At 38.2% G+C, this 27,485-nt stretch overlaps 1 protein-coding gene across 1 annotated transcript in view; it reads right to left on the bottom strand.

Moving 5' to 3' along the window:
* Window positions 1–27,485, bottom strand: part of TANGO6 (transport and golgi organization 6 homolog) — a 284,857-nt gene that overhangs the window by 223,992 nt on the left and 33,380 nt on the right. Inside the window, exons 7-9 of the mRNA XM_053699413.1 lie at window positions 18,662–18,732; window positions 12,571–12,683; window positions 4,731–4,907 (exon numbers count right to left, since the gene is read on the bottom strand). Coding sequence (XP_053555388.1) covers window positions 4,731–4,907; window positions 12,571–12,683; window positions 18,662–18,732 — 361 coding nt within the window. The remainder of the gene's footprint in view (window positions 1–4,730; window positions 4,908–12,570; window positions 12,684–18,661; window positions 18,733–27,485) is intronic.

Below are 27,485 nucleotides of genomic sequence, written 5' to 3'. Positions count from 1 at the left end.
CATGAATAAAATATGAAACAATCTTACCAGAATCTACGCCGTGGAACAGGAACACGGCCCTTCAAGTGTGGCAGATAGTAAGTAGCATCTCTTCTGACATGGACTTGAGTGAAGAAAGCTGGCAGAGAAACTTGTCAACGATGATTGCCTATGGAGCTGTTAAGATGAGTCGGGATGGTTTCGCAGAAAGAGTCTCCCTGCATTTCCGGACTCTAACTTTCATCCATGCTCTCACTGAGAAGCTACTTAAAACTCCAGTCCCATCTCGAAGAGTACTACCCTCCATAAGAGACTACTCCGAATCTTCTAACACTTCTCTGCCAACCTCCTTTGACGAAAGGCAAAGAATGACTGGGGTTATGAGGAAGTGGTGGAGGTATTTAAGCCTTTGGCTGGAGTGTCTTTGCCTCCTCCTGGTGGCCAGGTTCAGTATTTCCCACAAGTAAGGAATGCAGCTGTGGACTCTTCCCATATTAAGATGGAAAAGATATTACTTGCAGACTGGCTGCCAGTAATAAGAAAGCTGTTGAAGGGGGTTGAGGGGGGGGGGGGGGGGAGATCAGGGAGATGGAAAAATGAGGAGGAACCCCTACACTAGAAAAATAAAGCTACCTGATTTAACCTCTTCACTACTGGGAATCATGGCGCATAGCTGCAATTAGTCGCCTTCTAACTAATTGCAAAGCCATGCATGTCTGCTATTTTGGAACAAAAGGGACCCCAGAACATTTTTAACAACAATTTGTCTTATAACTATAGTTGTGTATAAATAATTTCAGTGAGAAACTCAAAGTTTGCAAAAAAAGTTTTTTTCTTTGAAATTCCCAGTAGTGAAGGGATGAAAAGGACATGAAACCCAATATTATTCTTTAGGGATTCAGACAGAGCAAACAACTTTAAAGTGTAAGTAAATCCTAGTGTTTTACAATTGCTAGGATTTACTATTGAAGAACTATTGAAACAAGGGCACTTTCATTCATGAAGTATAAGTTTTTTTTTTCTCTCTCTCATAAAAATCAGTTAAAGGGACAGGAATCCACAAAATTTTATTTCATGATTTGGATAGACAACTTTGCAATATACTTCTATTATCAAATTTGCTTCATTCTCTTGCTATCCTTTGCTGAAGGAACAACATTGCACTACTGCAGGTAGCTGAACACATCTAGTTAACCAATCACTATAAGATACTTCATGTAGAAAGCTCCTTTATTTAATTCAATCGACCACTGCTCTTAGCTCCTACAGCAGCGCATGGCTAAAAATGTTTTTGGCTAAGAGGTGATGTTTTCACCTCTTAGCAAGTAGCAGTGAGGTAAATCCGGTTCCCATGGGCGCCAAGCCGGATTTACCGCACGGCTATTGGCTTAGAGGTGAAAACGTCACCTCTTAGCCAAATTTTTTTTTAGCTGTGGGCTGCTGTAGGAGCTAAGAGCGGCAGTCGATTGAATCAAATAAATGAGCTTTCTACATGAAGTATTTTATACATCATGAATGAAAGTGCCCTTTATTTGTTTCAATAGTAAATCCTAGCGTTTGTAAACTTTAAAGAAGTTTCAAATTTACTTCTATTATGAAATTAGGTTTGTTCTCATGATATTCTTTGTTGAAGAGATGGTTAGTGTGCACATGCATGGAGCACTACATGGCTGGTAAAAAGTGCTGCCATCTAGTGTTCTTCCAACTGATGCCATAAAGGGCTGCAGACGTGAATTGGAAAGTTGTTTAAAATTATATTTTCTATCTTGAATCATGAAAGAAAGAAAAAAAGGGTTTTATGTCCCTTTAACATTTTTTTTTTAAAATGGTATAAAAACCACTTGCATTCAGGGTATTTGCTGCCAGATATAAATTAATTTAGGAAATTCACAAGTGTATTCTAGTTTTACAGATTTTCTCAGGTCAGTTACATTATAATGTTTTCTACCATGGATATAATATAATATATTTTTTTAAGCAATTAGTAGTAGTCGTTTTACAAACCAATACACACAGTACAGGTGGCCCTCGTTTTACAATGGTTCAATTTACACCGTTTCAGAATAACAGCCTTTTTTTTCAGTCATGTGACTGCTATTGAAAAGCATTGAGAAGCAGTGCATTTATTAAAATAGCCAGTAGGTGGAGCTGAACACTTGTGTTGCAGCAAAGCCAAGCAAGCTGAAATTATTCAGTGTAACCAGACCTGAGCTATCGAGCAGATTTCAAAGGAACAAGATCTTCCTGTCTATAACTCAGTCCAGATTGGAATGCATAGAAAGAACTGTTTGCAGAAAAATGCAAGTGAAGTCTGTGTTGTGTGATTATTTTATTAGGTTTATAATGCTGTTTAGCATATGTTTTGTTCATTTAACTTAGTTTAATTATATATTCTGTGTTGTGTGACAATTTTATTAGGTTTATAATGCTGTCTAGAATTTAAAGTCTTCATTCCAAAGCTTTTAAAATAATGTATCAGGTGTTACTTATGACAATTTTGAGAGGGGCCTGGAACCTATCTCCCTCACTTCCCATTAACTTACATTATAAACTGGGTTTCAATTTACAACGGTTTCGATTTACAACCATTCCTTCTGGAACCTAAACACGGCGTAAACTGAGGGCTACCTGTACTAACTAGCAGTATTAAACACAAATCAGGATCATGTATAAAGAACATATACACTTTTCAAAGTTTTTTTTTCTTCATAAAAATCAGTTAGAGGGACAGGAATCCCCAAAAATTTATTTCATGATTTGGATAGAACATAACATTTTAAACAACTTTGCAATATACTTCTATTATCAAATTTGCTTCATTCTCTTGTTATCCTTTGCTGAAGGAACAACATTGCACTACTGGCAGCTAGCTGAACACAACTAGTTAACCAATCACAAGAGACAAATGTGTGCAGGCACCAATCAGCAGCGAGCTCCCTCTAGTGTAGGATATGTGAGTATTCTTTTTCAGCAAGGGATAACAAGAGAACGAAGCAAATTTGAAAATAGAAGTGAATTTAAAAGTGTCTTAAAATTACATGCTCTATCAGAATCATGCAAGTTTAATTTTGACTTTCCTATCTCTTTAATTATCCTACTTTTGCATTTAGTGCAATGTGTAAAAATGTTTAACTGCTTTGCTAGAAATTAAGGAAAAAATGACCTGCTTTAGTTTGCACATTATTTTTTTGCACCACTCATAGTGAAACTATATGTGTTCAACCTCAACAAAATGGTTAAACATATTATAGTTTTGCTTGTCAGCCACAAGCATTGCAGTTCCCTTGCTAATCACAGCTGGTGATTGGAGGGGTTGAGTGGCTGCTGGATCTTGGCTCATTGGCTGTTTCCTGCTTGGAACCTGCAGTATCTGTAGCTTTAGGTTAAATACATACAGCTCCATGGTGAATAGTGCAAATATTACCTGCTATGATGAATAAAAACGGAATAATGTCCCTTTATAGATTAAGAATCCTAATTGTTCTGAACAAGAAAACCTTTAACAGAAAAAGTTCCCAGAAAAGCAGAAAACTATTGTTTTATGTTGCCACAGGAACAGTGAGTAAGTTCTTTAAAGTAAAAACAGATTCATTTTTTTAGTCATATTTTGTATGCACTAAAAATCCTAAAGCATGCCTGAAATATTAGTGCACACAATAGATGGTAATAAATGTCAGTGTCTGAAATGCGTAAGCTTGCCTACCCTAGGTGCTTGTGTGCAACTTTGTTTTGCTGTTTTGGACCATCAGCTTTTAACTTTTTGAAAAGAAAAGACTTGTTTTAAATCTATCCTGCCGTTCGCTCTCAGTTTTCTTTATGGTGAAGTGACTACAGCCTGCTTGAGCGATACGGCACCCTTCCTAAGAGTCCTCAATTTTTTTGAGCTCCCGGTTGCGGGATTTACCTCACTCTCCTAACTATCGTCTGTGAGTTACACGGAACATCTCGGCATCTCTCATTGGTGGATGCGGTGGTGACACAAAGGCGACACACCTCCAGGTATTACGGATTGGATCCGGCTAGTGACGCATAGGACGTTAGCGTGCATGTGACACGCCCCCACGCCTGGTTGTTGGGAACTCAGCGTCTTCCACTTTGCTCCACGACCGCAGCCTGGTTCTGCGGGAGAGTACATCAGGATCCAACGGACGATAGTGGACTCAACCTCTGTTACGAGATATAACAGTAATGTACCCATTGATCATCTCGTATGTGTACTAATTGCAACAGAGTTAATTTGTATGAGGTTTATTTCCCTTCTACCGGTGGACTGTCTAACTGAATAGATATTGACCTTTGGAGCGGAGGACCATTTTTTGTTATAGATTTCTCTCCCCACATTGTGCTTTTGGTTGGTCTACAGAATATTTTAGGAAACATCAATTAGTTCAACAAATCCTGGAAATGGCTTTGCACAGGTTATTTGCGTTGCACTTTCTTCCTAATAAATCCGGCGCCAGAAAGAGCCAAATGCTGCAGACGAATCCCAAATATTTGCACATATCTGCTGTTCAATGTGCTGCTGACATACAGTAAACGGGCAGTAGGTTATAACACTTTGTTTTGTACAGATTTTTATGTTTTTTTCATATGTGTAAGATAAAATTATAGACTTCAATAGTCATACCATAAATGACAAACTATTTAGTGAAATGTTACATTGGAAGTGGAGTGCCATCTAGTGGCTTACACAAGAATTGCAGGCATTGCAGTAGCTACAAAAAATGGTTATCTAGGAGTCAGACTCTTACCTATTACATTCCTTGATTATGATGTCTGCTCCCCCATGACTGGCTGGTTTTATCTGGCAATAGGGAAGTATTGATGGTAGAGAGTTATTCATGCCGGCCAACCCTGCAAGTGTGGACACTGCTAATTCTCTTTCTGACTTCTCCAGAAACCACAGGAGAATATCCTGGCAAGGAGAGCTGTGCAAGAAATGCAAAGTAAGTAAAATAATAATAATATATATGATACACTCATTAAAAGGGCTTTTATCTATCACCTCGGTACAGGATACTATTTAGATCCTTAAAGGGGAATGGAAGTCAAAGGTAAACTAAAATGAAATTATTCAAATTGAACGCACAAAAAAAAAGAAAATATATAATTCTCTTTTATTATCATATTTACCACTTTCTCTCAGTATCCTTTGTTGAAATGCACAAATTTCCATGAGAGTATACTAAGGTAAGCTCAGGCCAGAGTACAGGATTAAAAACAATATTAAACACCTCTTGCTTTTGTGCAAAAAATTTGTCTTGTTCTACGCTCCTTTGAGAGGTCACTTCTGTAATCTTTAACTGCTGAAAATCAAACAGCCGGTTTAGAAAACCTAGGTTACAGATTTAGCTTTTTGGCCTCCCTAGGTGGTGTGGGAAAAAGCAAAGTTTTTTTTACACAAAAGCAAGAGCTGGTTAATGTCCCTTTGAGATATATATATATGGAGCCCATGTACTATTGGATAAACAAACAAGGTTCCTAATTTGGGAACCTGTCTGCCTGTCTTTGCGGTGTATTTTCTGTTGCGCAATTGCCGCCCCCTTCTTTTGTGTGACCAAACAAGGACGTTAGGGGTGATTTATCTCTGCAACCTCAGAGGAAGCAGAGGTTACAACAAGGGCTCCAAAGCAGCATCCGCTACTTAGTACATGGAGCGCTTTGTATTCAAGTCAGACACTCCTACGTCTATAATCTCATGGAAAGCAGGTAAGTTTCAGCAAAGGATTCCAAGAGATAGAGAACTTTTTGATAATACAAGTAAACTGGATTTTTTTTTTATAGAAATTGTACACTCTGTTTGAATCATGAAATTATCATTTTGAAAGGGACACAAAAGTCTAAAGAGAAATACATATATTTCATATTTGCATACCAATTTAAAAAAGCCGATCTTTGAATAAAAATATATATAAAAATGATTGCAAATTTGTTAGGATCATTAGGGCTGAAATTCCCTATTTATTTTTAAACTCTCATGTGTCTTTCAGAAGATAGTAGCCAGAAGTGAGTATTTCAGTTTCTTTTTTGACACCCCCTCTTTAGGGAGGAAGCAAATCTTAGTTTGTAACAAGCTTGAGTTTTATCTGTGGCACAAGCAGTTTACACTTAGATGAGCATCTCTGACCTCTACCAGCAAACTCAGCATTGACAGATATACTATGCAGAGGTTTTAGGCAGGTGTGGAAAAATGCTGTAAAGTAAGAATACTTTCAAAAGTAGAAATCTTAATAGTTTATTTTTATCAATGAAAAAATTGCAAAGTGAGAGAACAGAAGAAAAATCAGAGATTTTGTAGGTATATAGTCAGGTGCATGATTAAACAATTATAACAGAAATAGATGTGTAGGGGGAAATAAAACTGAGTGAGAAACAAGGTGAGGTTGCTAAAGACAGTTTAATGTTAAAAGTCATACACTAGAGCAAGAATGAGCACAGCAACAAGACACAAGGTAGTTATACAGCAAGGTCTTTCCCAGGCAGAAATTTCAAGGCAATCAAGGGTTTCCATGTGCTGTCCAAGTTCCTCTGAAGAATCACAAAGAAATGGGCAACGTTGAGGACAGTAGATGCTAAGATCCGCCAAGAAAGCAGTGCAGCAGATAAAAGACACATCATGCTTACTTCCTTTTGCAAACGTAAAACATCCAGCAGTACCATCAGCTCAGAAGAAACCAGTGGGAATGTGGTACCCCCATCTACAGTCCAGAGAAGTCTGGTCACAAGTGGTCTTCATGGAAAACTTGGAGCCAAAAACCCATACCTTATATAAAAACAAGGCCAAGAAACTCAACTATACACAAAAAAACAGGAACTGGGGTGTAGAAAATGGCAGTAGGTGCTCTGGACTGGTGAGTCAAATGTTGACATATTTGACTGTAGCAGAAGGTAGTATTTTGGCCAAAGTGCTGTAGAGAGCGGTACAAGAATAAGTGTGAAGCTTGGTGGAGCTTCCTTCCAAGTTTGGGGCTGCATTCCTGCAAATGGAGTTATCATTTTCAGGTATTCCGCAGCGCTATGACATAGGTGGTATACAAAATAACATTTACATGGGTCAAGTGGGTAGAGGGCCCTGACGAGAGTTGAACTGTTGTAGTCAGCTCTTATGAATGTGAACTACATACAGCTGGGCTCATAGGCTTACATGCTATGGGGTTTAAGGGGATAGCAGTGGAGATAGGAAGGTTAGTGTAGGTTATATGCATCCCTGAATAGTAGAGTTTTCAGGGAGCGTTTGAAGCTTTAAAAACTAGGGGAGAGTCTTGTGGAGCGAGGCAGAGAGTTCCATAAGATGGGAGCCAGTCTGGAAAAAGTCTTGAAAACGGGAATGTGAGGAGGTAACAAGAGAAGAGGAGAGTAGGAAATCATGAGCAGAGCAAAGGGGACGGGAGGGAGAGTATCTGGAGACAAGGTCTGAGATGTAGGTGGAGCAGTGAAGTTGAGGGTTGTGTGTGTCAGAGTGAGACTTTTGTGTTTAATCCTAGAGGCAAGAGGAAGCCAGTGAAGGGACTGGCAGAGAGGTGCAGCAGATGAAGAGGGACGTGTAAGGAAGATGAGCCTGGCAGAGGCATACATTATGGATTGTAAAGGAGCTAGGCGGCAGCTAGGGAGACCAGAGAGGATGGAGTTGCAGTAGTCGAGGCGGGAAAGGATGAGAGAGTGGATTAAAATCTTAGTTGTGTCTTGTGTAAGGAAATGTCTAATTTTAGAGATGTTTTTAAGGTGGAAGCGGCAGGCTTTAGCCAAGGACTGAATGTGAGTAGTGAAAGAGAGATCTGAGTCAAGTGTGACCCCAAGACATCGGGCATGTGGGGTTGGGGTAATGATGGAGTTATCAACAATTATAGAGAAATGGGGGTGGAGATTTTGAAAGAAGGGGGGAAAATAAGGAGCTCAGTTTTGGAGAGATTTAGCTTGAGGTAGTGAGAGGACATCCAAAATGAGATATGAGGGAGACAGTTAGTGACACGGGTTAGCAAGGAAGGAGATAGTTCTGGTGCAGAGAGGTAGATTTGGATGTCGTCGGCATACAAATGATAATGAAACTTGTGGGACTTTATTAAAGAACCTAATGACGACGTGTAGATTGTAGAGAAGAAAAGGGGATTGAGGACAGAGCCTTGCAGTACCCCAACAGAAAGAGGTAACGGGCAGAGGATGTCCCAGAGAAGTCTACACTAAAGGTACGGTTAGACAGATAGGAAGAGAACCACAAGAGAGCAGTGTCGCAGATGCCGAAGGAAAGGAGGGTGTTGAGCAAAAGAGGGTGGTTGACAGTATCAAAGGCTGCAGACAGATCAAGAAGGATAAGTAGAGAGAGAAGGCCTTTGGATTTTGCATTTTGAAGTAGATCGTTGGTAACCTTAACAATTGCTGTCTTTGTGGAGTGTAGGGGGCGAAATCCAGATTGCAGTGGGTCAAGGAGGGAGTTTAATGTAAAAAAATGGGATAGACGTGCATATACTAGCTTTTCAAGAAGTTTTGAGGCAAAAGTAGGGAAAATAAGGCGGTAGTTGGATGGGGAGGTTGGATAGAGCGAGGGTTTTTTGAGGATAGGTGTGACCAGTGCATGTTATAGAGATGAGGGAAATATACCAGTGCAAAACTTCTTCTCTAACAGGGGTAATAAAGCAAAATTTTTGGCTATGTGGGTTTTGGTTGATTGTGAGCTTTTGGGGGGTGGGGGTGGGAGACCGGTAGTATGTTGAGAGCCGAATTAATTTCTGATGGAATTGATTTTGTTGTTGAAGTAGCTGGCAAAATCTTGAGCTGAGAGAGAAGTTGTAGAGGGAGGTGGGGATGGTTGGAGAAGAGTATTGAATGTGGAGAACAGACGTTTTGGTGTTTGAAGAAAGAGTAGAGATAAGAGTAAGAAGTAATGTTGCTTATATAGATTAAGGGCAGAATAATAAAAATTCAAGATGAACTTTTAGTGAAGAAAGTTAGCTGAACTCTGATATTTCCTCCAGTGTCGCTCAGCAGTACGAGAACATCTGCGTAGGTACCGTGTCAGAGGCGTATGCCAGGGCTAAGGATGAATGTATGCTTTCCGAGCTATGGTAGGTGGGGCCAGATTGTCAAGGAAAGATGCAAGGGAGGAGTTATAGAGGCAGATAGATTCATCAGGGCAGGAAAAGGAGGGGATGGAAGAGAGGAGAGGTTCGAGAGAGCTAGCGAGCTGTTGCTGATCTAATGACTTGATTCTTCTGTGAAGTTTGGTGTGAGGGGTAGAAGGAGGGAGAGTTGTAGGGAGGGAAGTGATGTTACGAGTGAGGAGGTGATGTCAGAAAGAGGAAAAGGGGAGTTTGTGAAGTTTGAGATAGTGCACCGAAAGCTGAAAATCCATTGTGACAGGCCGAACAAGGAAGTGAACAAGGAAGTGAGTTGCAGAAGTTGTTTTGCAGACGAGGCAGTGGGATTATCAACAGGGAGATTGAAGTTACCAAGAATGAGGGCAGGGGTATCTGAGGAAAGGAAATAAGGTAGCCAGGCGGCAAAGTGATCTAGAAATAGAGTTGAGGAGCCAGGGGGGCGTATATGACTGCAACACGTATAGAGAGGGGAGAGAATAAGCGAATTTTGTGTGTTTCGAATGAAGAAAATGTGAGGGAAGAGAAGGGCTGTATTTGTTGAAAGTTGCAACGAGAGGAAAGTAAAATACCCACACCACCTCCTTGTCTATTATCAGACCTAGGAGTGTGGCTGAAGTGGAGACCCTTATGTGACAGTGCGGCAGAGGAAGCTGTGTCTGAAGGAGAGAGCCAGAAGATTGGAGTTGGGGATTTGCTCAGAATTAATGGTTTCCTCAATACTAAGAAGTATAGGCAGACACTTATCCATCATGCAATACTATCAGTGAGGCATCTGACTGGCCCCAAATTTATTCTGCATCATGACAATAACCCCAAACATACATCCAAAAAGTAATTTTCAGAATAAAGAAGAACAAGGAGTCCTGGAAGTGATGGTGTAGCACCCACAGAGTTCAGTTTTCAACATCATTGAGTCTATCTGGGATTATATAGAGAGAGAAGGCTGTGAAGCTGCCTAAACCCACAGAAGAGCTATGATTAGTTCTCCAAGATGTCTGGGACAAACTACCTGTCGAGTTCCTTAAAAAACAGTGTGCAAATGTAATGCTGTTTTGAAAGCAAAGGGTGATCACACCAAATAATGATTTGATTTAGATTTTTCTTCTGTTCACTCACTTTTTGTTAATTGATTAATATACACTATTAGCATTTCTATTTATGAAAGCATTCTCATTTTACAGCATTTTTTCACACCTGCCTAAAACTTTTGCATAGTACTGTAGCTACATGAAATAATCCCACAGCACAAAACAACACACATTTCCTGGCCAAGTTAGACAGTGTAGTGTGCACGTGAGCTGTATGTTTAAAAACAGATCCCCTTACGCCAGCAGTGGCTACAAATGGTGACAGTTTTATCTTAATAAGGGGGAGGCGCCGCTGCTGGCTGCCACACTTTCCTCAGGCTCCTGACCTCTTCTGGATTTATCTTAATTTTAACCTTCTTACATTCAAAATTCATCATAATTATTTCAAGGACCAATACCGACTCCACATAACGCACAACTAACTCATAAAAATTGAACGGATGACATTACTAAAGTGAGATACTCAATGGATGGAAATATACTCCCACCGGACCATCTTACTACCAGAAAGAAATACCTTCAGCTGAACACCACAAACAATACTGACAAACCTCTACTTCGAAGAAAATTCAAGTAGAGGTTGCCGCAGCTTTAGCAACAAGGCTTTGTAATAAAAAAGTAAATGAAGGGCACTTTTGATTAAAATCATTGTACATGCTGAAATATATAAATAAATCACCCTTTTATTTTTAATACATTCCGCCGTTCCTTCGCCCACAACGCATAGAGGCATATTTAACAAATGTCTGTCGGACATTCGACAGACATCGCTGAATGCGGAGAGCAATACGCTCTCCGTATTCAGCATTGCACCAGCAGCTCACAAGAGCTGCTGGTGCAAAGCCGCCCCCTGCAGAGCAGCAGGGAGGTGTCAATCAACCCGATCGTACTCGATCGGGTTGAATTGTGGCGATTCCTGTCCGCCTCATCAGAGCAGAGCTCATCTGAAGACTCGCCAGAAACACAGGCACTCAAGCTCCGTACGGAGCTTGATAAATGGGCCTCACAGTCTATTTCAGTGTAAAATGACGAATCTTGCTGTAGCCAATCGTAACGCGCCACCTTTGGCGTCCAGCAAATGGTGAAATGTATAAGAAAATGAAAAGGTGATAATTTATATATTTTAGCGTCTACAATGATTTTAATCAATGAAAGTGCCCTTCATTTACTTTTTTTATTACAAATATTGTTCAAAATCTGAACATGTGCATTACTTCAGTAGCACGTTCATCATAATAATTGAGCAGTTATCTTTATGTATGGAATCAGTGTAATTTAAGTTTCTCTAAGCTATATTTAGTATATTTCACACTTCTGAGTCTTTACCAGATGGTTGGTTATCCATCTGTCAGTACTATAGAAATCTGTTTCTCTTGCCAAGCTTTAATGCTTTTTCTGTATCTCCAAAAGCGGACAAAGTCAACACAGGGATTCATAGATGTAACATGAAAATGATGGGTTTGATCACAAGGCCTTAGAAAAGTTTTTTAAATTATTTCTTTACAAAATTTAACATATACTTTAAAGGGCCATTATAAACCAAAATTTTCTTTGCATAAATGTTTTGTAGATTATCTATTTATATAGCCCATCTGGGAGTGTTTTTGTAACAATGTTTAATTTTGCTTATTTTTTAATAACATTGTGCAAATTTTCAGACTCCTAACCATACCCCAAAGTGTCAGAAGTAGACACGCTTTTCCAGTCTACTGTTGGCTTCTGTTTGTATATTAAAGGGTTTATACTGGATTTTTAAATCAGTATCTTTGCATATTCTTCTTTATAGTAGTATCTATTACATGCAGTTATATGAAAATTGGTGTACACTGTCCCTTTAATAGTGAATTCTGTAGACAAAATATAGATACACTTTTCTAAAGGATTGTGATTGACCTCTATTCTTGGTTGCCATAATAGAAATATTTATATTTGTAAAACATTAAATGTTTAAAGGGACAGTAAAGTCAAAACTAAACATTCATTAGTTGGATAGAGCATGCAACGTTAAACAATTTCCCAATTTACTTCTATTATTAAATGTACTTTGTTCTCTTGGTATCCTATGTTGAAGAGTAAAACTAGGTAGGCTGGAAGGAGCTAAGTAGAGTGCATGTGGCAGTAGTAGTGTTTGCAATCTCAGATTATCCTTTAACAAAGTTTACCAAGAGAACAAAGCAGATAATAGAAGTGCATTGGAAAAATGTCTAAAATGTCAGGCTTTTTAAAATCCATTTAAGTTCAATTTTGACTTTACTGTCCCTTTAAATAAAAACTGACCAAACAATAAGACCCCCTTACAAATAAAAAAATGGTAAGTAAGATGTTGTGTTAGTACATGTGCCATTATAGGTAATGAGGCTATAAAACTGCGTACATAACTCCCTCTTGTTATTAATTTACTTTATTCTTACCGTAAGTGGGACACATTCTGTTTTGCAAAGCAATATAATGAAAAGATGACAGACAGGATTTGTCTGGTAAAGTCAAGCAGTGCAGCTGTTGGATCATTCCCCACAACAAAGACCTGTGAAATACACGATTAGTAGTTAGAAAAAAAAAACAGGTTAGGCCTTGCAGTAAAATTGCGCTTGCAGAAAACTGACACGAGGAAAGGAAATTACATGTCACCTGTACTATTATAATATTTATTGCTCCTATTTCATGATGGAATTCACCACAAGAAAGATTTATGTCCTTAATGTGAATGGACAAAAAAATGTACCACAATTTATATTTATGTTTCTTTCATGTAATTGGCAAGAGTCCATGAGCTAGTGACGTATGGGATATACAATCCTACCAAGAGGGGCAAAGTTTCCCAAACCTCAAAATGCCTATAAATTCACCCCTCACCACACCCACAATTCAGTTTTACAAACTTTGCCTCCTATGAAGGTGGTGAAGTAAGTTTGTGCTTAGATTCTACGTTGATATGCGCTTCTCAGCATTTTGAAGCCCGATTCCTCTCAGAGTACAGTGAATGTCAGAGGGATGTGAAGGGAGTATTACCTATTGAATGCAATGGTTTTCCTTGCGGGAGATCTATTTCATAGGTTCTCTGTTATCGGTCGTAGAGATTCATCTCCTACCTCCCTTTTCAGATCGACGATATACTCTTGTATACCATTACCTCTACTGATAACCGTTTCAGTATTGGTTTGGCTATCTGCTATATGTGGATGGGTGTCTTTTGGGAAGTATGTTTTCATTACTTAAGACACTCTCAGCTATGGTTTGGCACTTTATGTATTTATATAAAGTTCTAAATATATGTATTGTACTTATATTTGCCATGAGTCAGGTTTATGTATATTTACTTTTGCAGACTATCAGTTTCATATTTGGGAAAAATCATATTTAGGAAAATATTTTTCTTACCTGGGGTATAGTCTTTTTTCAATTGACTGCTTTTTCATTAAATTTCGCGGGCAAAATTAGGCTCACAAGGGCGCAAAATGCCAAAGTTTATTGCGTCATTCTTGGTGCGAGAATTTTTTTGGCACAAAGGTACGTCTGATGACGCAGATTAGTCATTTCCGGCGTCTTAGTTGACGCAGAGTTCCTTGCACAAGGTTGCGTCTATGATGTCGCGAGTGTGTCATTTCCGGATTTTGTTAGCACCAAAAAAAATTCAGTTTGCGTTGTGCGTAATACTTGGCGCCAAACAATTTCATTATTTAAAACCCCATTCCTATATGCCTCTTGCCTTTTTCTATGTCAGAGGGCTATGCTGTTTGCATTTTCTTCCCATTCCTGAAACTGCCATATAAGGAAATTGATCATTTTGCTTTATATGTTGTTTTTTATCTTACATTTGCAAGATGTCTCAATCTGATTCTGTCTCAGAAACCACTGTAGGAACCCTGCTGCCTGATAACAGTTCTACCAAAGCTAAGTGCATTTGTTGTATATTTGTGGAGATTATATCTCCAGCTGTGGTATGTAATAGTTGTTATGATAAGCTTTTACATGCAGAGAATGTGTCCATCAGTAATAGTACAATGCCTGTTGTTCCTTCAACATCTAATGTACATGATATTCCTATGAATATAAAAGATTTTATTGCTGATGCGATTCAGAAGGCTTTGTCTGCCATCCCGCCTTCTAATAAACATAAAAGTTCTTTAAAAACTTCTCATAAAGTTGACTGAATGAGGATCTATCTGATTTAGAAGATCCTTCCTCAGATATTGACACTGACAAATCTACTTATTTATTTAAAATGGAGTATATTCGTTCCTTGTTAAAAGAGGTGTTGATTACATTGGAAATTGGGCAAACTAGTCCTCTTGATATTAAAACTAGTAAACGTTTAAATTCTGTTTATAAACCTCCTGTGGTTACGCCAGAGGGTTTTCCAGTTCCTGATGCTACTTCTGATATGATTTCTAAGGAATGTAATAGGCCTGGTACTTCTTTTATTCCTTCTTCAAGGTTTAAAAAATCGTATCCTTTGCCAGCAGTTAGATTGGAGTTTTGAGAAAAGATCCCCAAAGTTGATGGGGCTATTTCTACTCTTGCTTAACGTACTACTATTCCTATGGAAGATAGTACTTCTTTTAAAGACCCTTTAGATGGGAAACTTGAATCTTATCTAAGGAAAGCTTATTTATATTCTGGCTATCTTCTCTGGCCTGCCATTTCTATGGCTGATGTTGCAGCTGCATCAACTTTTTGGTTGGAAAGCTTAGCGCAACAGGAAATGGATCCTGATTTGTCTAGCATTGTTCGCTTTCAACAACATGCTAATCATTTTATCTGTGATGGCATTTTTGATATCATCAACATTTATGTTAAATCTTTAACTATTTTAGCTAGAAGAGCTTTGTGGCTCAAATATTGGAATGCTGACATGGTATCTAAGTCTAGATTACTAGCTCTTTCTTTCCAAGGTAATAAGTTATTTGGTTCTCAGTTGGATTCGATTATTTCAACTGTCACTGGGGGGAAGGGAGTTTTTTTGCCTCAGGATAAAAGACCTAAAGGTAAATCTAAAGCTTCTAACCGTTTTCGTTCCTTTCGACAAAATAAGGAACAGAAACCTAATCCTTCCCCCAAAAAAATCTGGTTTCAATCGGAAACCTTCTTCAAGTTGGAGTAAATCCAAACCGTTTAAGAAATCAAAGCCAGCCCCCAAGTCTGCATGAAGATGAGGCCCTCATTCCAGCTCAGTTGGTAGGGGCAGATTTAGATTCTTCCAGAACATTTGGGCAGATTCTGTCCAAAATCAATGGATTCAGAGTATTGTCTCTCAAGGGTACCGAATAGGATTCAGAGTAAAACCTCCTGTGAGAAGATTTTTTCTCTCACACATCCCAGCAAATCCAGTAAAGGCTCAGGCTTTTCTGAAGTGTGTTTCAGACCTGGAGCTTTCAGGGGTAATCATACCAGTTCCGTTTCAGGAACAGGGTCTGGGGTTTAATTCAAATCTATTCATTGTCCCAAAGAAAGAAAATTCATTCAGGCCAGTTCTGGATCTAAAAATTTTGAATTGTTATGTAAGAGCTCAAACTTTCAAAATGGTGACTATAAGGACTATTTTGCCTTTTGTTCAGCAAGGGCATTATATGTGAACAACAGACTTACAGGATGCATATCTTCATATTCCGATTCATCCAGACCACTATCAGTTTCTGAGATTCTCTTTTCTAGACAAGCATTACCAATTTGTCGCTCTTCCATTTGGCCAAGCGACAGCTCCAAGAATCTTTTCAAAAGTTGTTGGTGCCCTACTCTCTGTAATCAGAGAACGGGGTATTGCGGTGTTTCCTTATTTAGGCGATATCTTGGTACTAGCTCAGTCTTTACATTCTGCAGAATCTCACTTGAATCAACTAGTGTTGTTTCTTCAAAGACATTGTTGGAGGATCAATTTACCAAAAAGTTATTTGATTCCTCAGACAAGGGTCACCTTTTTAGGTTTCCAGATAGATTCAGTGTCCATGATTCTGTCTCTAACAGACAAGAGACAATTAAAATTGGTTTCAGCTTGTCGGAACCTTCAGTCTCAATCATTCCCGTCAGTAGCTATGTGCATGAAAATTTTAGGTCTCATGACTGCAGCATTGGACGCGATCCCCTTTGCTCGTTTTCATATGAGACCTCTCCAGCTTTCTATGCTGAACCAATGGTGCAGGGATTAATATCCTTAAATCCCAATGTTCGACTCTCTCTGACTTGGTGGTTAGATCACCATCGTATAGTTCAAGGGGCCTCTTTTGTTCATCCAACCTGGACTGTGATCACAACAGATGCAAGTCTTTCAGGTTGGGGAGCTGTCTGGGGATCTCTGACAGCATAAGGGGTTTGGAAATCTCAAGAGGCGAGATTACCAATCAATATTTTAGAACTCAGTGCTATTTTCAGGACTCTTCAGGTTTGGCCTCTGTTGAAGAGAGAACCGTTCATTTGTTTTCAGACAGACAATATCACACCTGTGGAATATGTCAATCATCAGGGTGGGACTCACAGTCCCCAAGCTATGAAAGAAGTGTCTTGGATACTTGTTTGGGCGGAATCCAGCTCCTGTCTAATTTCTGCGGATCATATCCCAGGTATAGACAATTGAGAAGCTGATTATCTCAGCTGTCAGACTATACATCCAGGGGAGTGGTCGCTCCATCCAGATGTGTTTTCTCAGATTGTTCAGATGTGGGGTCTTCCAGATATAGATCTGATGGCTTCCCATCTAAACAAGAAACTACCCAGGTACCTGTCCAGGTCCAGGGATCCTCAGGCGGAAGCGGTGGATGTGTTAGCAGTTCCTTGGTGTTACAAACCTGCTTATATCTTCCCGCCTCTGGTTCTTCTTCCAAGAGTGATTTCCAAGATCATCATGGAACAATTATTTGTGTTGCTGGTAGCTCCAGCATGGCTTCACAGGTTCTGGTATGCGGATCTTGTTCAGATGTGTAGTTGCCAACCTTGGCAACTTCCATTAAGGCCAGACCTTCTGTCTCAAGGTCCATTTTTCCATCAGGATCTCAAATCATTAAATTTGAAGGTATGGAAATTAAACGCCTAGTGTTTAGTCATAGAGGTTTCTCTGACTCAGTGATTAATACTATGTTACAGGCTCGTAAATCTGTTTCTAGTTAGATTTATTATCCAGTTTGGAAGACATATTTCATGGTGGTCTTCTCATAAATTCTCCTGGCATTCTTTTAGAATTCCTAGAATTTGACAGTTTCTTCTGGATGGTTTGGATAAGGCTTTGTCTGCAAGTTCCTTGAAGGGAGAAATCTCTGCTCTGTTTTATTTCACAGAAAGATTGCTAAGCTTCCTGATATTCACTGTTTTGTACAGGCTTTGGTCCGTATTAAGCCTGTCATTAAATTAATCTCTCCTCCTTGGAGTCTTAATTTGGTTTAGAAGGCTTTACAGGCTCCTCCGTTTGAACCTATGAATTCTTTGGATTATAAACTACTTTCTTGGAAAGACTTATTCCAGGCAGCATGGCAGCTCACTAGGTTTGAGAGGCCAGTTCCCTCACATGGACCTGTAGATAGAAACAAAGACTGAGTAATCTTACTCAGGCTTGCACGGTTAGGGCAGCATAAATATATGGGAGGCACAGTGAGGATTGTACCCCACAAGTTCCCATTGCTTGAAAGCCACCACTGCTCTACTGAAGAGACTGAACTACGGCTACACCCTAGAACAAAACAGCACAATCTTGCACTGCTGAAAAAATAATAAAATCTTGCTTGAAGAATCTTTTCCTAACACCTAACTTTACCACTTCCTGCTGTAAAGAGAATGACTGGAGTTAGAGGGAAGGGAGGTGATATTTAACAGCTTTGCTGTGGTGCCCTTTGCCGCCTCCTGCTGGGCAGGAGTGATATTCCCAATAGTAATTAGATGATCCGTGGACTCATCATGTCATTAGAAAGAAAATACAATTTGTCAGAAAAAAAATCTACTGCTTATTTGAAATTTGAAAGTAGGTGTTATTACATTGTCTTTTTATTATGCACTTGTTAATTATGCAATTCGACTGCATTGAGTGGTCCTTTAATGTTTGGTACGTATATTTTGACCTATTTGGCTCCCAGTCTGTTAAATCAGTGCCAAAGGGAAGAGCCTTTTTGAGCAGCAGTGGTTTATACAAGCTGTATGCAATCAATTTGTCCAGCATGTATGGGAGTTTATAGATAAACAATTAAATTAAACTACTCAGCTGACCAAGACAACATCATGGGAAGCTCTGGTCAGTAATAACACTTGTTACATGAATCCAAGTAGGTGAGTGTTCATTGGAAAGGATATGATTTAACTGGTATCATCATGACTAAAACTACATTACCATCACCACCACTGTGGGATAGAGATCTCGACTGCTTTAAATTTATTAATTAACGTCATTTTATGAAAAGGGATATATCATATCATATTATGCACTGAGATTATAGGTGTTGGTGCTCCACTGAGCTGGTTTATTTTCTTTTGTGCAGTTAATCTCCTCTTTTCCATAGTATACAAATTATTTAACAAACAACTCACTTTAACAATGTCCTCCATACAGCGCGACAGCTCCTTTTCCGACACCAAAGTTTTGCCCGGTGGAGGTGGCTCTGAGAAAATAATGAAGAAAGGGAAAGATATAAATGAGTTTGCCTAAATGACAGATTAGACAGCCTCTTTGAAAGCAATTTAAGGTTTTTGTTTTTCCTTCCTTTTCTTTTTCAGCTCCTTTATTTTTAGATGACTTCAATTAATACCGATGTGAAAGAGGATGTTTCAGAAGGCATAGATTAGGGCAGTGATTCTAATTCTGGATGTTTAGAAAATCAGGGGTGGGGTTTTTAGGTGAAAACATAAACCACTAACAGTGTATTTGAAAATAAACTGCTATTCTTGAAAGGTTTTAATGACACACATGGACAAACACTAAACAAATGCTAGATAGAGTGATGCATTCAAAGAAAAGATTAGTCTGAGAATAACATGTAGATGTATTTTTTAAATTTTAATTAGCTGTTTTAATATTGACAAAATAAGTGTAAACTTTTAGTGTCTATAAAACAATGGGAGCTGCCATGTTATAACTTAAGTTACCTTCTCTGCTGTGGCCAATAAGGGACAGTTATAAATAGGTCACTAGAGTGTGCAGCCAATGGCTGTGTGTTCTGCACTTCCATTTCTAACAGGAACTGAAAAGCTCACAATTTTAGAATTGCAGGAAATGGGGACAAAATAAATAATGAAAGTATATTGCAGACATTTTTTTCTAAATATGATTTATCATTTTATATTACCATCTCAAAGTGTTTAATTTCCCTTTAAGCATCCTTTTTTTAGTTCAGAGTATTTCTAATTTTGTATCACTGTTTCTCACAGAGATATAACGGGACTATCCAGTATATTTCAAAAGTATGGCAAGTGTTTACCAAAGCAAAAAAAAAAAAAGATAAACTGCATGCTTCAGAAAATTACTCTTGACCCTACTTGGCCTTTATTTTGAAATAATGATCCCTTGTTCTGGTATTGTACTTTTTGTGAAATAATACTTTCAGCCTAAATTTTGTTAAATTATTTTTTCTTTCATAAGATGGTGAGAGTCCCCGAGCCATCACATGTGGGATTAAACTCCACTCCACTAGGAGGCAGGCAAAAACACCCAACATACCAAGAGCATTTAATCCCTCTCAGTTCCCTGCTCACCTCAGTCTTGTTTTGCCTCTACTGAACAGTTGAAAGAGGTTCTCAAACTGCTGAGAGACTCGTCATTCCCCTCAAAGAGCTGGAAATAAAACAAAGTAAAAGATTTTGTTTCTTTCTGCTCTTGAGGCCTTTATTGCCACTGTGACTGGGGGTAAGGGTGCCTTTGTTTTACCACAGGCCAAAAGACTAAAAGGCGAGAACAGGCCGTCATTTTTCTTTCCTTTTCCCAATTCCAATATTGTAAGCCTACCTCTTCCATAAACCAAATGATTGACTTTTCAGAGGCCTCTTGGAAACTAGGATATGCTGGGTATAAGGCCAAGCAACCTTAAAAGCCTTCCACCTCTAATAATTTTGCGTTCAGGTATGGCATTGAATCAGGATTTTGCTCTGATAAAAGGGGCAACTTGAACCTTTTTGTAAGGATTTTGGTCGCAGTCAGTTTGAATCTCTTGGGATTTAAACATAGTTACTCAAGGGTTTCAGGTCGGTTTTTTATCAAAGTATCTTTGGGGAAGGTTACGTCTGTCTTAGGTCTCAGAGTATCAGTTCAAGACAAATGCCTTTTTTCAAGGCATGCTAGAATTGGAGCTAAAGCTGGAATAAGCTTAAGGGTTTTATCCCAATCTCTACATTATTTAAAAGAGAAGGGATTTCTTGACCTATTCTAGTTATAAAAAACAACAACAAACAAACAGAAAAACAAACAGAAAAACAAAACAGCTTTCTGAGGTTTCCAACTTTCCAGATAAAATCCATTAGACCTTCTGTCACTTGTTCAAAAGGATCAATTCTTGACATCCATAAACCTGAAGGATATTAGTCTTCATATATCTAGTCACCAAGAACTTTATCCAGTTTCTCTGGTTTGCATTTCTACACAAACACTATCTATTTGTAGCTCTCCTCTTTAGGTTTGCTACAGCTCCAGGAGTATTTCCAAAGGTTTTGAGAGCAAATCTAGGTGTGAAAAAAGCTTAGGGCTTGGCAGTGGCTCCCTATTTAGATTCCATTTGCTGTGTTATATTAGCCAGCAAACAGATACGGAGGGCTGAGCCGCAAGTGGTCCACCCGCTAAAGCTGCAGCCGAAGTTTGCCACAAGCATCTGAGCAGTAGGCTGTGTTACACTTGCCAGCAAACAGATATGGAGGGCTGAGCAGTAAACAGACAGCGTGAGGAGAGGAGTCGTAATATGTTTTTCTATTAGAGCTGCAGCCCAAGCCCATACTGAACACCTGAGCAGCGTGCTGTGTCTCTATAGACAGCAGACGGACATGGAGTGCCGAGTAATAACCTGATGGTCATTGGGAGGAGAGATAACAAGCAAATCAGAAAAGATCCTTATATAACAAATGGAGATGATACCGGTAGTAGCGATATTTCCCTGAGATGGTACACAAGTGAAACTGGTACTGGGCTGGAGTCCAGTTTCTCTTTTTTCTTGTCTTGGTAGTGTATCTCTGGTGGACCTACAGCTGGAGAAGGATTTGCAGCTGGGTGCCTAGGGTCGGGGGTGACTGACTCATAGCCCAGACATACAGATCGCAGATCAAACAGAAGGGCCTCAGGGAAAACCGCTAGTACTATCTAACATTATATTACATATAATTGTGGTTAAAAGCTGTTTTACCCACTAAAAGAGAAAAGTAGTGTATCATCTATTTCTGAATTCCCCCTTAACATATAGACATGAGTAGTCGCAGTCAGTCTAAAGGAAGAACTGGACATATCCTACTTGTTGCCATTTGCGGCAGAGTTTGAAGGAAGATAAACGGCAAAAAAAGAAGAAAAAAGAGACAGGAAGAGGGTGGAAAAGTAAATACTATGTTCAGTGCTAATAGCAGTAAGAGGAGAACATAGAGGACTGCTCATTCCCTTTTTGTTATTGTTGCTTTTACTCATCATCTTTACCTCTGAATTTGGGCTTCGTATTAAGTATACAACCAATCTGATAAAGTATTTGTATATGCCCAGAGCAGTACGCTGCTAAATCAACTGGTGTACTAATTGCCCTTCTTTTTGGTTGGGCTGATAACATACTAGAAGACTCTAGCTGTAACATATTTGAGAGCAGAAAGAGTGTATTGTGCCTGCTAAAAATGTATCTTGTTGATGTTTTGACATATGTAAAATTGGCATAAGGCCTAGAAAGGCCAAACTGGATAAAATAGAAAAATAGAGGACTAGAAAAGATATGATAAGGCAGTGATTTTAAACCTTTTTTTTGCCGTGGCACACTTTTTTACATTAAAAAATCCTGTGGCACACCACCATCCCAAAATTTAAAAAAAATCACACATTGTAGCCTAAAAACACTGTGATAAGATGTAAACTGAGGATTACAAAGTAAAGGTAGATACAGTGTACATATTATTAACTAAGTTCTAAAGGATACAGGGTTTAAAGTATATATATGTGCTGGGTACTGAAAAGTATAAGAAGTTATTTACTGATAAAGTAAAAGTGTTACTGGTAAAATGTTTGGAATTGGCTTTATCTCTTGAATTTTATCCTCTCTAAATGTAAATTACAGATTGTGATGTTGGAAATTGAAGAAAATAACTGGATGACCTGAGGTTATTAGAGGTATAAGAATATTATATGTGCCAAATACATGTTAATTAGGACTACAAGGTCTGGTCTACTCTAGATGGATATTGATTTTATTTGTTGAAAATTAAGTCTGACAAGTAAGCGATTTTTTGCATATTAGTACATTAGATGCGAAGATAACACACATTTATAAGAATATAAGGATTGTATGTATGTATCAGATGTTGATAAAGGTAAAGCTCTAAGGTCATAGGGTTTAAGCTATATGCAGGTCTTAGGCACTGGAAAGTATAATTAGTCCTAAAGTGTACCACTGAGAAACATAGTTTGGGGTCTAAATACTAGAAGTTAGTAACAACTCTAAAAACAGTATAACTACGAGTACAGGATACTGTGTTGATGCTAGCTGGGTGCGGATTAATTTGACAGATAGTGACATGGTCATTTAACGATCACACTGATATATTTCTTTATCAGTGTTTTGGATATCAATTACACGTCCCTACACCCTCTTTAAAAAAAAAAAAAAAAAAAACACGCACTAAACACAAAGTATTCTCTCTTTTTTTCCCCTTCTTTTTTCTTTTATTTTTGCTGCAATTCCCGTATATTGTTAGAACACATGGAAAGGTTTCTTTCCAACCCTAATATCACTTCTCAGACCATGCCCCCCAAAACGAAAGATAGGAAACACCGGCTATCGGAGGCACTAAGTGAGACACAGAATGAAGGGGCAATTACGAAAGCAGATATGCAATTAATGGTGAACCAACTTTCAGATATCTTTCTACCCCAATTTGAATCTTTGAAAAGTCAGATGTCGAGTCTATCAGCAGAAGTTAGACAATTTGCCAACAGATTAACAGAGGTAGAGGATAGAATATCAGTAATTTAGGATACGCTCAATAATCAATCAAAGATAGTATCAACACTAGACAAAAAAAACTAACTTTTGAATGCTAGAATAGATGATTTGGAAGACCGTTCCAGACGGAATAATGTAAAGATTATAGGCCTACCTGAGGCAGAGGAATTTAAAGACACATTACATTTTGCTGCATTTATATTACCTCAAATGTTAGGTATCGAGCAACAGAACCTCCCATTAAAGATTGAAAGAGCCCACAGGATGGGCTCCCCTAGGGGCAGTGCCACTGGAAAAAATCCTAATAGACCTATTTTGGTCAGATTTTTAGATTTCCAAGATAAGATCAACATCTTGCGACTATACAGGAAAAAGGAGAAATTGATAGTTGGGGAAAGCAGAATTTTGCTTTTCCAAGATTATTCCAGTGACACTGCCGCTAGGAGAAAGGAAATGGCCCCATACTGCACTAAGCTAATACAAGTGGGATAAAAAGCTAGACTTCTATATCCTGCAAAAATTGTGATTGAAGGTGAGGATGGCCCAATTAATTTGGGTAATGTAGCAGAAGCTAAAGACCCCCAAGGCAGAACATACAGTGATCTGAGATGTCATCGCAGAAAATGCAGCATGTCTGCAGAAAGAACAGAACCCATGCAGGAACTGTTAGACTTAGTGCTTTAACTTTGCAGCTATACTCTTCAAACAGAGCTGTGTTCTGGATGCACTGTTTAAGTGGTCCAGTGCATCAAGAGAAAAGTGCTGTTTGAAGTTAACAGACAAATATGCAGTAGCACTGTAAAGCAGCAGTGCATTGATTATTAACTGGCTTTATTCAAACACTACCCTAGCCTTTCCCAGTCTGCAAAGCTGTTTGTTCTGAATGTAAGACGTTCTTATGAGCATTGCACCTTTTTATTACTACATTTCTATGTTAGACCACGAGAAAAGGAAACAAATTTATTCAAGACATTTTATAATTTAGTTTGTCTGCAGCTAATTTGCAATGCAACTTTCAACTACTGCACTATGTTATAAAACGTTAAAAATTGTTTTATTCTTTAGTTAACTAACACATTGCAATTCAACTGGTGCTTTAGTGCAACTGCCTAATTTAAAATTGAATTTTATTTAAAAATGGCCTGCAGAAAAATTTTCACTAAAAAAATCTCATCGCAGAAAGTGAAAAAGAATTCTTCCTCTGGGCTTAAAGACTTTTTTAAAAGGAAAAAAATAACACAGGAGTGAATTTAGGGCTACAACTAACAGAGATCTATGTGATAATGAAGACTCCTGAATTAAGAAGCTTTAATAAAATTTAATAGAAATCACTGGTAAAGGAGAATATTAGATGCCTCTCCTGAAACGTGGGAGGCATCACCTCCCCGATCAAAAGGAAGTTAATAGTAAGACAACTTGGGAAACTCAACCCTAATATAGCCTTTATACAGGAAACTCATTTAAAATAGGAAGAAGTGGTTAAACTTAAAAATAAATGGGTTGGGGAGGTGATAGCCACCCACTGTTCCAGGAGAAAGAAGGGAGTAGCGATGCTAATAAATAAAAATCTGACATACAATGTTATCAAAACAGATATAGATCTAGATGAAAGATGGTTGATAGTAGAACTACAGGTTAATGGAACTAAGTTAACTTTATGTAATATATACGGCCCCAATAAAACAGATGTAAACTTCTGGAACAATTTAATTTTTCGTTTATCTAAATACATTGGACAAAACATAATATTAGCAGGTGACTTGAATTTAATACCTACAAAATTAGATAAATTTAGTCCTAAAAACGTTTTCTTTTCTAAGAAAAAGGCTAAAATATTTGTACAAATATGTAAAAATCTTAAGCTTCACAACATATATATAGCGTATACAACATCCTGACATTAAAATGTTTACCTGTGATTCGAAAGCTTTTGACTCCCTATATAGGATAGACTTCTTTTTAGTATCAAACTCACTTTTTAATCTAGAAGCAAAAACTAAAATACATGATATAAGTATCTCTGACCACGCGATCATAGCACTAGATATCTGGTTAAGACCAAACCAAAGAGCTGGAGGGACTAATTTCTTTTTCCCTAAATTCTTTGTTAATAATGAGGATTTCTGCAATTGGTTGATACAAAAATGGAGAGATTTCAATATATTTAAAGTGATGGTAAATTCGTATGTATTGCAAAACATATTCTAGATGCTCTTACTTTAACTAGCAGATCGATGTGCTTACATTTAAAAAATAAACTTTTTTTACTTTGTTATTCCGTTTTTATTAGGGTAACCGTACAGTCTAATAATCTGCCTCTCTCTATATTTTTCACAGGGGCAGCTGTGATTGACATTGGTTTTAGCCAATCATCAGCTCACCATGCGCCCCATGTGAAATCGGACCTGCACGCTCCCGTGCTCTCAACTCACTCATTGCTATGGACTGCGCATGCGCAATTCTTATGCTAATTGCGCATCTCTAAATTATAATACTCATTATTATTATTATTATTAGTATTATCATATAGAGATGCGCAATTAGGTCTGAGGAAGGGGATACACTGTCCCCGAAACGTCACTATTTCTTTGCCAAGTAAAGATTTGTTGAAAAGTCCAGTGAGTGCAAGTTTTCTTTGTGATGGTATATATATATATATATATATATATATATATATATATACAGTATAAACAAATATATATATACACAAACATGGGATGCTGAATGGGTTAATGTAAATGCAGGGGTCTGTTGAGAACCGCTGTGAGTGTGACCTGATATTTGAATCAGTGTACTGTTATCTAAATGATTCATTAGAGTTACAGTACACTGAGTCATTTACAAACAGCACTGCAGGAAACAAATCTGCGGCTCTACAGTTCACCTACTGAACATGAGGTAGAGCCTCTACCTCATGTTCAGTCTCTACCTCATGTTCAGTAGGTGAACTGGTGAATCGGTTCATGAACCGGTTCAGTTAATCGAACCGTCTGAAATGAACCGATTCACCCAGAAGAACCAAACTTCACATCACTAAGCCATATAGCAAATCCAAAGACTGCTACAGAACCACCTGAAAGAACTAGACTAAACAACCAGTTCCAAAAAGTACTACTCTACAAGTTTTAGATCACTTTGTACTAGACTCTAAAAATACCCCATTTAATTTAGGGTGACATGTCACATAAAACATGAATATATATAAAACATATAGAAAAAAACATAATAATAAAATATAATTAACGAAAAGAAGGGGGATTCGGGGAGGGATAAACGATAAAACTCACAACCATACATTGAATTGTCACTCTATGCAAAATATATGCAAATGAGTCTTTCTCCAGTACACATTTTGGTGATGAACCTGCTACCAATAGATGGAGCTGTGTTGCACATGTCAAGGAACTTTCAACCAACAGATGGCGCTATCGTGTGTTACACTATGTCCATGTATGTGACTGGGGAATGGTTACAATTTTTTTTTTTTTTAAATTTCATAAACAGCTCTTGTTTATTTTATAGAATTTAAAACGAAAATTTTTCTTTGTAATTTTAGTTAATACATTTGCTTTATGTTTAAGAGTTAACATCTTGATACTCTAAATATAAAAATTAAAATGTTAAGTGCTTGTTTGCTATTTAGAACCAGCAACACAGTATCATTGAATATATGGGTTATTAAGTATTTTTTTTGCTTTGTCCGCTTCTTGCATATTATCAACAACGATTGAACATAATTAATTTGCTGTACAACATGTATGTTGCATTCATTTTAGGTGACTGCCAGTTATGTGAATATGAATCATTGAGGTGTGCAAATTATATGGACTTGCAGGGTTTGGCAGCCTTGAACCACCCATCCCCTTCAAACTTTTAGTCACACAAGTGATTGTACCTTTTTGGGGGGATTAAATGGTACAGACATGGACCCTTTGACAGTTGGAAACATATTTGTACCTTATTTACCACTAAATGGTACATATTAGTTCCTTAAGGAGTAATTATGATCCATTGAGGGTACAACCACAGCAGTTGTACCCTAAGTGTTCACAAACGGACCCCAACCGTACCCTTTTTTCTGACAGTGTATAGAGAAAAAACAGAGATCTTTTGGGAAACGGTGAAAAGCCTGGCTAAGGGACGAGATTAAAGCATACATGATAAAAAAGAAAAAGGCAAAAGCTAAGGAGATCCAGTTGTCTAGTCAAGTGCGTAACGTATACCGCAAATATATGAATGAGCCT

Source organism: Bombina bombina, chromosome 1, assembly GCF_027579735.1.
Source record: "Bombina bombina isolate aBomBom1 chromosome 1, aBomBom1.pri, whole genome shotgun sequence".
Classification (NCBI taxonomy): domain Eukaryota; kingdom Metazoa; phylum Chordata; class Amphibia; order Anura; family Bombinatoridae; genus Bombina; species Bombina bombina.
Note: the sequence above shows the minus strand (reverse complement) of the source record. Positions and strands in the feature narration are given on the sequence as shown.